The sequence below is a fragment of the Plecotus auritus genome, assembly GCF_963455305.1.
Source record: "Plecotus auritus genome assembly, chromosome: 4".
Lineage (NCBI taxonomy): Eukaryota > Metazoa > Chordata > Mammalia > Chiroptera > Vespertilionidae > Plecotus > Plecotus auritus.
In genome coordinates this window covers 23,047,814-23,062,909 of record NC_137775.1, presented here as the reverse complement: position 1 = coordinate 23,062,909, position 15,096 = coordinate 23,047,814, and the positions used below count along the sequence as shown (strand labels likewise).

At 40.1% G+C, this 15,096-nt stretch overlaps 1 protein-coding gene across 2 annotated transcripts in view; it reads left to right on the top strand.

Moving 5' to 3' along the window:
- Window positions 1-15,096, top strand: part of VNN2 (vanin 2) — a 40,965-nt gene that overhangs the window by 13,658 nt on the left and 12,211 nt on the right. The window contains exons 8-10 of one of the 2 annotated variants that reach the window (XM_080663330.1): window positions 1,487-1,860; window positions 2,758-2,928; window positions 7,308-7,413. In XM_080663330.1, coding sequence (XP_080519456.1) covers window positions 1,487-1,860; window positions 2,758-2,928; window positions 7,308-7,413 — 651 coding nt within the window. Of the gene's footprint in view, window positions 1-1,486; window positions 1,861-2,757; window positions 2,929-7,307; window positions 8,137-15,096 lie in introns of those variants that run through there. The other variant, XM_080663328.1, reaches the window with a different exon arrangement.

Below are 15,096 nucleotides of genomic sequence, written 5' to 3'. Positions count from 1 at the left end.
GGACTTGTATGCATGCATATAAGCCTACCCAATGGACACAGACACCAGGGGGGTGAAGGCATGAGTGGGGGGTTGGGGGGTAATGGGGGGATAAGGACACATATGTAATACCTTAACCAATGAAGAAAAGAATATTTTTTAAATTTATTTCAGAGGGGAAGGGAGAGAGAGATATAGAAACATCAATGATGAGAGAGAATCACTGATTGGCTGCCTCCTGAATACCCCCAACACCTCCAACTGGGGATCAAGCCTTACAACCCAGGCATGTGTGCTTGACTAGAATCGAACACGGGACCCTTCAGTCCACAGGCTGATGCTCTATCCACTAAGCTAGGGCCCTAGTGACTGATTTGAGCAGCTATGGTTGCATTAAGACCTTTCTGTGCATTATTTCATTTATCCTCACAACAACTTTGAGAGATGAGTACTATCATCCATTTTTACAGATTAGAAACCTGAGACGCACAGCATGCAAGTAACTTGCCAAAGGCTACCAGCTAGTAAGTGGCAAAGCATGGAAGTAAACATGCTTTGCTCAAACATTGCCAAAGAACAGAAGGAGCGTATTAATTGATATGTTATTTGGAACAATTTACCTTCAAAGTAAAAAGTAGCTTAAAACAACAAACATTTATTATCTCACTTTTTCTCTCTGTCACTACTTGGGACTAGCTTGGCGGGTGATCCTGGCTCAGACTGTCTCCTCGGGTTCCGTCAAGCCCTTAGCTGGGCTAGTAGTCATCTGAAGCCTTGACTGGGGCCGGCAGGCCTGTTTCCTGGAGGGCTTCCTCCATGGCTGTATGGGCAGGATCCCTTAGTTCCGCAGGGGCTATGGGCAGGAGACCTTCATTTCTTGCCACTTGGGCCTCTCCATAGGCTGTGTGATGTATCCTCATGACATGGCAGCTGACTTTCTTTAGATAGATGATAGATAGATAGATAGATAGATAGATAGATAGATAGATAGATAATAGATAGATGGAGAGAGAAAGAGCTGCACTGCTTTTTTTTTATTAATCACACACCGTCACTTCTACCGTGTTCCATCGGTTAGAAGTGAGTTGCAAAGTCCAGCCTGCACTCAAAGGGAAAGGAATTAGACCTCCCCATTGGAGAGAAGAGTGTTGAAAAACTTGGGAGCGATATGGAAACACCAACGTAGTGGAGAACAGAAGAGAATTTTATATTACCGCTCCCTACCTTTCATGTACTCCCAAATACAAAGATTTTTATATTTGTTTCAATTTTCCATAATGCTCATAAACATTCCTGTTATAGTCAAAGTTTATTTGACACCAGACATCGAAGTCTATGATGCTCCTTCAAGAGAGAGCAGGAGAAGCGCTTGGGTGTTCCCTGTAACTAGAAGCTGTGTGCTGTCTCGTGGGACCAACGTGGTGACTGACGTGACCAGGTGCTCAGTTCTGATGGGGAAACTGGCAGTGTTGTTTTTGTGTTAAGAAGACTCCTTTTCCCTTCGCAGGCAGTGGTATTTATGCACCGCATTCGCCCAGAGTGTACCATTATGATATGGAAACAGACTTGGGAAAGCTCCTTCTTTCGGAAGTGGATTCGCATCCTCGAACCTCTCCTGCCTACCCCACAGCCGTGGACTGGAGTGCCTATGCCACAACCATCAAACCATTCCCAGTCCGGAAAAATACTTTCAGCGGGTTTATTTCCCGAGATGCGTTCAACTTCACAGAACTTTTTGAAAATGCAGGCAATCTTACAGTCTGTCACAAAGATCTCTGCTGTCATTTAAGCTACAGAATGTTAAGAAAAGAAGAGAATGAAGTGTATGTTCTAGGAGCTTTCACAGGACTTCACGGCCGAAGGAGAAGAGAGTATTGGCAGGTAATCTCAGCTCAGATGAAAGGGATTGCTTAGGTATCAGTAAGTTATAGGGTTAACTTTCCATGTTTGCCCCAGGGAGCCAAGTGCTTTTTCCCTGCATGACTCCACGCATTGCCAATACAATATCACACACACACACACACACACACACACACACACACGGAGTAATAATGATATTTGCAATAGGAGTTAGCTATAATCAGATTGCTTGCTTTGAGCACATTTAAGAGAATATTTATTAACCTGACCATGATGATTTTCTATTTAACTAATGAACTAGTTTACATATTATAGTGAACCTCAATAAAGCTTTCTTACATAGTTTTCCAATGTATCTGAATATAAACAGTTTCGTTTTAACTTTTAAAGTCAACACTGAGTAGGGATACCACTTGGATCTTAGTCTCTCTTGTCATCAGGTGTTTTGTTCATTTTATTTCCTTCCAATGACAAATATTTAAAACTCAAACTTTCGTATAGTGTTGCCTATGCATTTGTATCTTCTTATTATACTCTGTGTCCCACCGCCCTCTCTTATACAAAGGATATGGGAGAAAAGGGATGGCCAAAATTTTAATCATAATATTAGCTTCAGTACTACTGTTACAGAGAAACCTCTGCTCTCTTGGGCCAACTAATAATCTGATGCGCCAAACTAATGGTTTAGGTCTAATTCTAAGCTGACTTTTTTCTTTCAACCCATTTGTTACCCTGGAGGTGGGCTTGGTTCTCAAATCATTGGCCATTTCCAATAAAGCTGTTAATGATAAGGGACATGATCCAAATCCCTTTATCAAATGAGGAAATAGTTACTTTGCTATAGTTCTGAGTCAACCATTCTAGTACAAGTAACTTAGATGTAAGGAATTGCATTTTATCTACATCTGTTCTACATAGGTATGCACCATGCTGAAATGCAAAACGACTAATTTGACAACTTGTGGACAACCGGTAGAAACAGCTTTGACAAGATTTGACATATTCTCCCTAAGTGGTACATTCGGAACAGAGTATGTTTTTCCTGAAGTGCTACTTACTAAAGTTCACCTGTCACCTGGAAAATTTGAGGTAGGAGGACTTTAAGAGTATTTTTATTTTATCTGTTCTCTGAAGCCAAGCAAAATAGGTTATGGCAACTGTATTACTTAAATTTTACTGTGTAGCCAACTTCCTATACCTTAATGGCTTTAGACCAGTGGTCGGCAAACTCATTGGTCAACAGAGCCAAATATCAACAGTACAATGATTGAAATTTCTTTTGAGAGCCAAATTTTTTAAACTTAAACTTCTTCTAATGCCACTTCTTCAAAATAGACTCACCCAGGCCGTGGTATTTTGTGGAAGAGCCACACTCAAGGGGCCAAAGAGCCGCATGTGGCTCGCGAGCCGCAGTTTGCCAATCACTGCTTTAGACAATAACCATTTTTTTAGCTGGTACTTTGTGACTGACACTGTGAACTGAGTGGAGCTAGGCTGTTCTGGTTTGGAACAGGCTTAGCTGATCTTGGCTGGGCTCATTCATGCATCTGCCACGAGCTGGTGATTGGGCTGGTTTGTGATGGCCTTGTCTTAGACAGCTGGAATGGTTGGGGCCACTATCTCCCTGTGCTCTCTCCTCTTCCAGCAAGCTTGGACTTGAAGGAGTCTAAGAGTATCAAGAGGGAAAGCCACAATGGGCAAGTTTTTCTCAAGTCTCTGCTTACACCATGTTTGTGAATGTCTCATTAGCCAAAGCAAGTCACATGCCCAAAGTAGTTTCAAAGGTTAGAGAAATAAATGATACAGATCTCTCAATGGATAGAGCTGTCAAATCACATTGCAGAAGGGCATGAATAAAGGAGGAGGAAATATTTGGGCCATTTTTACATTTATAGCAAGTAATTCTAAAGTGATGACACTTTGTTGGAATGACATGATAAGATACCTAGAACCTATGAGCTCAAGCCCCATTTGTGGAAAAGTATTTGTTTACAGATTTTCAATGTCCTTTTGTCACATGTAGACACAAATGGAAAATCAGATATTTATTTTACAAATTATAGTGGCTATAACCAAGTTAATTTATAAATTAAGCTGGTCTCAAATTAGAATTAAGACTGTAGGTTTTTATCTGCTAGTCCACACGCACTCAAACAGTTTGAACCTTAATGTCTTCTCTGAATTGTGACAAACAGAGGCAGGATTGCAGTAACTAGGGTACAGTCGCATTTTTTATAAGAAAAACAGGATCTACATTAATTTGCCTAAAGCATTAAGCAAGAAAGTCTTTAAAATTGCAGCTTGCTGATAGTCATGCCTGCCTGTATTATCAGATTGGGATATATCATATTTATAAAAATATTTAATTCTGTGAAACCAGCAGTTTAACATGTAGTGCAGCCTTAAAGCTGAGAAACCCAGAGAACAGGAATCCTCGGCTGCCATACAACCTAATTAGGTAGAATCTCATGAGCAAATTGAAGCTGGAATAAAAGCTTAAATGCCAAGTACAGAAAATCGTAATCAGATATGAAGTGAGGGCTCTGGAACTATAATCTAGTAGTTCAAAGGTGGCCAGGCTGGCACAAATAAGTATAGATGAATTGAAAATATGTGAGGCCACTTCAAGTAAGTGAGAGAAAGGACAGCAGGGTTCATACAGATCAAGGGTCAGGTAGTATTGGTGCCCTGTATTCTCATAATCCCTGCCATGTAAACTGAACACACAATCTAATCTCTAATCTTCTGGGTAGTACTTTGATATTATCCCCCTCCCCCTCTTGTCATGTACTCATAGAAATGTATCTGTCTCATTAAGAAATTATCCTAGAGTGAGACTGAGCACTTATGTCACAAAGCATCTCATTTATGGAGAAAGACAAAAAACGTGTGGAGTTTTCCAGACCAGATTAAAAGTCCAGAGCCAGAGCCCTGGCCAGTGGTCCAATTGGTTGGAGCATTGTCTTGTATACCAAAAGGTGGTAGGTGGATTTGATACCCAGGTTGTGAGTTCGATCCCCAGTCAGAGCATGTGTGGGAGGCAACCAATTGATGTTTCTCTCTCACATCCCTCCCTCCCTCCCTTCCTATCTCTAAAAATCATTTTTAAAAGAAGTCCTGAGCCAGAAATGCCATTTTACTCTCACTCTGAACCACATTGGTGTTTGAAGAAGTTGGATGATGATAGTTGATGAGGAGTTGGAGAGCATGAAGAAACCAGGACATAGTTATTTCCTTTGTTTGTTTTACCATTTTTTTTAAAATCCCAAATGGTTTTAGGTAGCTGGGAACAACAATTAGAGAATTATACAAAAGAGCAAATAGTTAAATGCTTAACAGTATAGTATTTGTAGGTCTCTCAACTCAACAATTCTCAGAACTTGTCGCTATCTCCCATGCCTGGGCACTGGCCCTTCATTCTTGCATGGAAGGAAGGAAGGAAGGAAGGAAGAAAGGAAGGAAGGAAGGAAGGGAGGGAGGGAGGGAGGGAGGGAGGGAGGAAGGAAGGAAGGAAGGAAGGAAGGAAGGAAGGAAGGAAGGAAAGAAGGGAGGGAGGGAGGAAGGGAGGGAGGGAGGGAGGAAGGAAGGAAGGAAGGAAGGAAGGAAGGAAGGAAGGAAGGAAGGAAGGAAGGGAGGAAGGGAGGAAGGAAGAAAGGAAGGAAAGGGTTGCACCTATCCTTTAAGTTGGGTACTTTATGGTACATTTATCATTTGGATCATGTCTCATCTTCTCCAGCTTATTTATTGAAAGAAGAAATAAGATATTGTTTACATTAAAAAGATATAAAAGATGCACTTGCCAGCAGGGTTTTGGTGTAACAATGCTTGGAGGGAGCTCCATGGCCAGAGTACTGGTCTTCATTTCTCAAGTATAGATGCCCTGTGGCATTACTGTCCCTGAAGTTCATCACATTCTAATGAGCAGACACTAGCCAAACTCACAAGATGACAACAGAGAGGACCCATTTATTATTTTTAAAAATAGATTCACTTACCTGGAGAAAAATAACTTTTTCCTCAAGAAGGCTATCCATTAGCAAGCCCTCTCAAACACTGAAGCTATGGATCAGAAGTTTTTTGTGTTTGTGTGTGTGTGTGTGTGTGTGTGTGTGTGTGTGTGTGCGCGCGCACAGGATTAAAACAAAAGGGATTGGGTATTCATGGAACAGATTATCATAAAGCTATGAAAGCCTAAGATAATGTGCTTCTCCTCTCTACGGCTGGTAATCTAAGACCACATTGAATCTGGTTGCTTACTTTCTTCAAAAAGGGCCAACTAAACCAAAACCAAATCTTGATTCAAAAATATATATATTTTCCTAGAGACCTTTCAAGTCATGGCCCTTCTGTTAACATTGTTTTTAGAGTGATCAGAAGATAGGTTTGCATATATATATATTTCAGAGAGGAAGAGAAAGGGACAGAGAGATAGAAACATCAATGATGAGAGAGAATCATTGATCAGCTGCCTCCTGCATGCCCCACACTGGGGAGTGAGCCCACAACCCAGGCATATGCCCTGACTGAGAATCAAACTGTGACCTCCTGGTTCATAGGTTGACGCTCAAGCACTGAGCCATGCTGCCCAGGCAGAAGACACGTTTTTTATATGAGTCACGCCGGCCATGTCTGCTGGAGTACTACCGTTTCCTGATGAACTCTCCTCAGAAAATATTTACACATTATCTTACAGGATCACTTCTGCAGGGATTTCAACACATTTGCTGTGTGTCTTTCCCCACCCCTAATTTTATGCTAAAAACATGAAGTGTCATTGACCATAACCACAAATGTGGGAAATATCTTGCTGTAATGTTTTAGGCAACTTTGGTATATTATCAGAAAATTTTTTTATATTATCAGAAATTTGATCTCTGCAACTGACTAGTTACTAGTATATAACCTTATGCAAGTCAGTTAAATTTAATCTCTGAGTTTCCTATCCATTAAAGGCATAGAATATCTTTCTCACTGATTTGGTGAAGTTCAAATGTGATAATTCATGTGAAATCATTTAGTGAACAGTGAAGCATTATACAAATATCAGGGTGTATTTTTAAGTCCTTAGTACTAAAGGTTTATCTGGTTAACCAAGTTCATTAACCACTGGGAGGAAAAGCTTGCCAGAAATAGGCCTCAGGATTGGAAGAATAGATCAATGTGCCAATGGGCTGGAGGCCAGGATGCTTTTCAGAATCTTGTGAAGGTGGGACCTGTACTTTTTCAGATTCCCACAGGTGATTTTGATGGGTAAGAACTACCAGTTTAAGGGACTAATCAAATATATTTAATATATAGTGCTTAAGTGGCTAGTGAATTGTGTAGCATATTTTAGGAAAAATGTCTAATAAGAAACCAATAGAAAAGCTAGAACTACTTAATCAAAATAAGACTATTTAAAAAATATTATTCTGCTTGTAATGCATATTTTAATGAAGCTGACTATCCTTTTCCCACTGTTTCTGTAGGTACTAAAAGATGGGCGTTTGGTAAACAAGAATGGACCATCTGAACCTATTCTAACAGTGTCACTCTTTGGGAGATGGTACACTAAGGACTCACCTTCCATCTCAGGAGGGATCAGCAATTTGGAAACAACTAATCTGCTAATAGCCACTATTTTAATGATCATAGTTTTGCAAATATTATGATGGTATAGGACATCACTTTATCACATTTATTTTTGCAGCATATATTTTGCTAAATGTGTTTATCGGCTTTCTAGGTTTACTAAGAAACTTTGAAGGGCAATCTCAGTGGTATAGACCAATGATTTCCAAATATGTATATTTCTCATCTTGAATTATTTTTAAGTATTATGGTAATTTTGCCCCCTGGTACTTAGGTCAGATAAATGAGGATCAAATCTTAGCTCTAACCTTATTTGCTGTGATCTTGTGTGTGCTGGTGTGCATAAGGGGCAGAGTGAGAGCTATAGGGTCATTGTAAGCATAGTTGTGGCCTTTGAAGACTGAGAGTCTTGTGACTGAATTCCATTTAACATTAAAGACAATTTGAATTCACCTACTTTTCTGTGCTAATGATTAGGGGGAAATTTACTTCCCAATCAGATGGTAATGTTGAAGTTTATCTTCACAATGAAAGTTGTTTTGAGATGTTCTAGAAGCAATGAGAGTTAGTCCAGATTCATATCAAAGGAGACCTGACTCAGGGCATTCATAGCCTTGAACTATCTCACCTGAAGGTTGTGGTATAATTTAATAGGCCCCAAATCCCATAAGACAAAGGTCATGACTGTTAATAGTAACACTGTTTTCAACATTGGGTAGTCTGCTTAAAAAATTATATATATATATATATATATATATATATTCCAAATACAGTGTATTTGTTATGGATCATTTAATACAAGTATTCTTAAAATTAAGGAAATAAATTTTCAGAATTTTTTAGATTTCATATCTCCAAAATTATTTAAGTCTAATACTTTCACATTAAAATATCACAATTGAGGCATTTATGTTTTGTTTTTATATATTGTATACTATATACTCCTTATAGATTAAACTTGAACCTTCTATTAAAATGAAGTAGGCAATGAACCTAAAAATCAGTGGGTGGCAGTTGCTCCATCGAAGACAATGCCAAGTGGAAGAAAAAGAGAGGAGGCAAGCCACGCTGGGCTCAAAGAGAGAGCCTGCCTGGGGCTTAGAAATTGCAAAGCCCTATGGAGTTTCCTTATGAAACAGCACTTATTAAAAAACAAATGCATGTTCAAAATTATTATTTAAATTATTATGAAAATGTTTCCCACACACAGATATGTGTAAAGGATTGCATATTAGTCACCTATGTACCCACTGCTCAGTTATGCAATAACAGTTTATGAATAGAGTGGCATCTTTTGTATCGTCCTCTGATCACATTCTCCTCCTTTCCCTGTTTTCTTCCACCAGAGGAAATCAACATCCTAATAATTTTCTAGATCATTCCCAGGATACCTTGGTAGTTTATTACATATGTATATAGCCCTACTTATTACTATTTTGCTTTTTTTTGTGTATATATGGTATCAAATTATACATAACATTCTGCATAGTTTTTATTTTTATATTCGTCATTGCAAGCTTAATCCATGTAAATAAGCATTGTTCTATTTCATATGCATTTTCACTGCTATATGATATACAATTATATGAATGTATCAGTTATTAAGCTATTAAGAAGCCAACCTACCCTTCTATATTCTTTGTGATTCTGGGGTTGGATTTAGGCAAACATACTTCTCCTTTGCCAGATGACTCCCTGATAGGTTCTCCAATAGGGGAGTGTTAGAGGAATATGTAAGGTTGGAAGTAGAGAGAAGAGGCTTACACCTTTCTGTCTGCTCACCTATCAGTGTTGTCTCCTCAACAGTTATTGTACCTGATAGCACTAGTTTATTCCAGTAGCACTTGGTTCTAGTTTTCTGTTTTTCCCATACTCTCAGGCCCAAAGTCATTGCCCTCCTTCAAACATACCAGCACCAGCAAGTGCCTCCTCAAGAGATTTTGAGTCCCAGCTACATGGGGCCCCTTCTGAGGACTTTGTTCATCAGCCCCAGCTGGAGAGGGCCCTCTCCTCAGGGGACTGAGCCTTAGCTCCCCAGGGTCCTCTGGAAAGCTAGCTCCTAACACCCTCCTCTTCTTTTTGTTTACAAGTAACAGAAATGGTAGCTGCTTTCTGGTGTTGCTGTGTTATCCCAGTGTTCCTTTTATTTTTTCCTTAATTCATCAAATACCTGTGTAACCAAAACCCAATATTAAATTCTCTTAAAATAACCAGTGTGAATTCTATTTTTCCGGTTGCACATTGCCTGATACAATGGATAAAACAATATTTATCTGTCCTTTCTTTTATTGATGAATATGGTGAACATGGCCCAGCCTGCTGCACTGAAATCATCTTGAGTGAACCTGATGATGTAATTAATAAACAAAAGGTGGAAGCATTGTTGAATAGTGACGGTCCCAGGCACGTTGTCATGACCTCTCACCCAGTCATCAGTAAAAAAGCAGCAGTCCCATTGTCTGGCTTTCTCTGACCTGCCACATTCTTCACTCCATGAGGGCAGCTGAAAACACAATCTTTGGGTGCACCTCTGTGAGAACATGGGCTTTGTGGCCACTTATATCCTCAATCTCAAGGGTTCATGTTAGAAGTAACAGGGGCTGGATCATAGTGAGTCTTATAGGCATTGCAAGAACTTGGCTTTTTATTCTAAGTAGGATGCCATTGAAAAGTTTTGAGCAGTGACACAATTAATTTTACATTTTAATAGGATCACTCTGACTGCTGTTGAGCAAAAGTAGAAGTAGTGATTCAAAAACTAGCAAGAAGGTATTGAAATAATGCAGGCCACAAAGAGCTGCAGGCAAAAGATCACCTGACTTAACTGTATGTAGAGTGAAAGGCAAAGATAGAAGTAAGGATACTACCAAGGGCTTTCACATAAAAAGCTAGAAGAGTAAATAAGCCATTAACTTAGATCTGGAAGACTGGGAGTGCTGGGAGGGCAAGGTCAAAAGTTCAGTTTTGTTTATATTGATTTGTTCTGCCTTTATATATCCAAGTGGGGATTTTGAACAGACTGTTGTTGGAAATAGTCTGAAGTTCAGGAGGAGAGTCTGACCTAGAGGTACAAATCTGTGAGTCATTATTATGTAGATGGTATTTAAAGCCATGAAATGGATGAAATCACCTAGGGAGCGAGGTAGATAGGAAAATATTTCAAAGAATCGGGCTCCAGGGTGTAACAATGTTAAGAGGTTATGGGTGATAAGAAGAAACCAGGGGATAAAAGCCCACACACACACAGACACACACACACACACAGACACACACACACACACACACACACACACAACTACTAAAACCAAGCAGGAAAGATGAATACTAAGAGACTGTGAAGGAGGAAAGCACCCCAAGAATGAGACAGCAGTGGCTATGTCAAATGCTGTCAACATGTTAAGTAAGATGAGACTGAAAATTGAACAATGGATATAGTAATGTGGAAATCATTGGTGACCATTACAGGGTGGTGAAATCATGGTGTCAAAATCCTGATGGGAGGAAAGGAATTAAGACAGAGAGTATACACAATCCTGTAATGGAGTTTTGGCATAAAATGGAGCAGAGAAATCGTACAGGAAATGGAAGGGGATGCCAGATCAAGAGAGTTGTTTATTTTTTAAGGTAGAAGATAGAACAAGATATTTGTATGCTAATGATAATAACCTAATAGACAAAAATAAATTGCTGGTAAAGATTAGGAGAGAATAATGTCTTTGGGAATCCAGTGTATAAGGACAGATGATGAACTTAGAGGGTCATGTACAGTCATTATAATGAGAGGAGGGGCGGCAGAGTTGATAGGTACAGATGCTAGCAGGTAGGCTGATGCTTCGTGGGAGCCATCTGGTTGGAGAAACAGGCTTGGATTTCAAGAGAGAAGTTAGAGCTAAAGATAGAGACACAGTAGTTTTTAGTTCATAGAAGGTAGTTGAAGGTATGAAGTAGAAAAGGATCCCTTATGTAGGAGAGACAGTAGAAAAAGAAACAAAAACCAATGAACAACAATGTGGCTACTGACCACAAGTGCTTAAAGAGTTCAGAGAAGAGAGCAGCAAAAAGGATTGGAGAGATGGGGGATTTGAGTTGGAGGGTCAGGAGTTATTGAGGAATCATTCCAGGATCAGAGCAGTACTAAGCATATCCTATATAATAAAAGGCTAATATGCAAATAGATCGAATGGCAGAACAACTGAACAACCAGTCGCTATGACGTGTGCTGACCACCAGGGGGCACGTGCGGAACATGGCGGGTGTCAGCAGTATGCGGTAGAGCACAAAACATGGCAGATGTTGGCCACGGTGGGATGGTGGAACAGGTGAGCGGGGGCATCAGACCAAGGCGGGGTGATGGTCACTGTCATCGGGGCAAGCCTCTGGTGGTTACTGAAAATTCTTTGCTCCTGCGCGCTGTGGTCCCACCCAGCAATCGCACCTGCTGCCGTCACTGGCCCCACTCACACCCGCTGCCGGCGGGCGCCCAGCGTAGATCCCAATCACATGGCGCTGTCGGTGCAAGTGGAGGCTGCTGGCCCCGATAGCCCTGAGGGCTTCTCCACCTCCCCCTGCTCCTGAAGGAGCTTGGGGCAGCAGCCGCAGCTCACACCTGCTGCTGGCACTGGCCCCAATTGCTCTGCACCATCAGCGCATGGGAGCGGTGGCGGCGAGAGCAGGGCTGCGGGCAGACAGGGGACCGGAGGCCATGGTGGGATGGGCTGGGTGGTGCGTGAAGGATGGGCTGAGACCTGCCCCTGTGCCCACCGCAGCCTCACAGCCCACAGTTCCTTTCAAGGGGCATAAATTCATGCACTGGGCCCCTAGTTTATATATATAAAAGCCTTAGCAACCATCCGACCATTCGACCGTTTGCCCAGTAGCTATGATGCCCAATGATCCCCAGTGGGGGTGTACAGGAGGCAGCCGATCAATGATTCCCATCATTGATGTTTCAATCTCTCTCTCCATCTCCCTTCTTTCTGAAATCAATAAAATATATTTAAAAAAATAAAAATAATAAAATTTGAAAAAAAAAAGTTTTTTTTTTTCTGATTCCTCTGAGTACTGGAGTGTTCGTTCTCTGGTGCCATCTGAATATTGCTGCTATAACACTTATCCTGAAAATGTGTGCCTTGAACATTTTAAAGTAGAATTGTATTTATTTTAATGTAAAACTTTAGATTCTGAACTTCTTTTTTTTTATTTGTTTAATATATTTTATTGATTTTTTACAGAGAGGAAGGGAGAGGAATAGAGAGTTAGAAAGATGGATGAGAGAGAAACATCGATCAGCTGCCTCCTTCATACCCCCTACTGGGGATGTGCCCACAACCAAGGTACATGCCCTTGACTAGAATCGAACCTGGGATCCACTGAGCCAAACCAGTCAGGGCTAGATTCTGAACTTCTTAATCCCACAATAATTTCAAACTGTCATTCAAGTTATGTACAAATACCTAATTTAAATAATGTGCACAATCCCTATTCCTGATACACATATGAAGCAAAGGCATTAGTAGCCACACTGGTAATAAAATAGTTAATCCAAGTTTCTATTGATTTCAAAATAGTAAGAAGTTGCTACATTTCCTGGAATTGGGGACTGGGAGAATAAGGGAAATTCCCATATGTTTCCTTTTGATTCTATTCAGAAAGGCAGGTGATTAAGACAAGAGTGAGAATTTCAACCTGAACTATTAAAAGCAATCCATCTGTTTTACACAGTTTCCATCTTGTTCTTAGATATTTTTTCTAAAATGAATTTGCCTCTGATGGGTATCATTGCAGTATATAAGGACACATGGAAACTCACCGGCAGGCCTGGGAGAAGGAAGCAACATTTAGTTAGTGGGAAAAGATTATTGGAATCTAAGGGTTTTCAATTATTGACCCAAACCAGACAAACAAAGACAAAAATCTCCAAAACCTAACAGTTTCCCTACATCAGAAGAGGATTAGAAAGGAGAGAGAATGAAAGACAGAGATAGAGAGAGAGAGAGAGAGAGAGAGAGAGAGAGAGAGAGAGAGAGAGAGAGGAATAATGACTTTAGAATCAGGATTTTAAATTTTGAAAGAAATGCTTTACATTTTAAATGAACTCACATTCAAACAAAGGGATTCATTCCAAAACTAGGCAAAAAATTGAGTTTGACATATCAGAAGACATCATCAGATCTTAGCATGGTACAAAATTCCACAAGAGCAACAGAGAATCATAATGTGGCCTTTGTACTTAAGGAATTCATAAGGATGAAATTTATTAGAATTAAGAGAGAATTTATAACTCTCTTTGAATTATCTAACAGAAGCAGAAAGCAGTGTTGGAGCTATCGGTTTACACTGTAGAAGATACACAAAATAAACTGCGTCTCAGTGAAAGAGAAAAAGTTCTAAAAATTTGCAACATTCAAACATGGAATAGATGGGACTTTCAGGTAGCTGGATCCTTCATTCAACATTTATTCATGTATTGGGCTCACAACCTGTCACACATGTGCTGGGGTGATGAGGTTTAGAAATAAGTAAGACACTTCCTTGTCCTCCAGGGGTCACACCCTAGGATGTGTCATTCCTCAAAGATTATTTTACATGGATGTTCCAGAATGATACATCAAGATTTCTTTTAATCTCTTTAAGAAGACATAACATACATCTGCAAAACTAAATATGAGTATAAGATTTAAATTAAGGGTCAAGATAACAGCAAGCAGTGAGAGACATTCACCAGGACAAGAAAAAAGTGCTAAGAGCTTTCAGAAATCTCACTTAGGATTGGAATAGATTTGAGAAAGCTCTACAAGGAACTGGAATTTAGGCAGATGGAGAAAAGGACATTTCAGGGGAAAATGAGCATATAATCATCTAGGTAGAGCAGTTACATGAAATGTTCAGAGGTCAGGGAATAATTCAACATCACTGAATAAAGATGTCCAATGGGCAAATTGTGGAAATAAATCAAGAATGATTTGGATTTGATGAGTTATACATTTTCTAGTAAACATGAGTGTTAATCTGTAACTGTTAAAATAACAAGTATTGCCCTGGCTGGTGTTGTTCAGTGGATAGAGTGTCAGCCTGCAGACTGAAGGGTCCCGGGTTCGATTCCATGTCAGGGCACATGCCTGGGTTGCGGGCTTGATCCCCAGTAGGGGGTGTGCAGGAGGCAGCTAATCCATGATTCTCATCAGGGATGTTTCTTTCTCTCTCCCTCTCCTTTCCTCTCTGAAATCAATAAAAATATTTTTTAAAAACACAAGTATTTATCTGTATATTGCAAAGTCAACTTGTTTACCCCTCATGGAGCAGGGACCACATCTCAGAATTAGCATTTTGAATACAGTTGTCCCCCCCGTACCCACAGTTTTGTTTTCTGGGGTTTCAGTTGCACACAATTAACTGCAATCCAAAAATATTAAATGAAAAACTCCCAAAATAAACAATTCATAAGTTTAAAAACATTTTTTTTCTTTTTAGAGAAAGAGGAAGGGAGAGGGAGAAAGAAACATCGATGTGAGAAACATTAATCAGTTGCCTCCTTCACAAGCCCTGACCAGGGATCAAATCCACAACCTGGGTATGTGCCCTGACCAAGAATGGAACCTGTGACCCTTTGGTGCACAGGACAATACTCCTAACAACTGAACCACATGGGCCAGGGCAGCAATTCATAAGTTTTAAGTTATGTGCCGT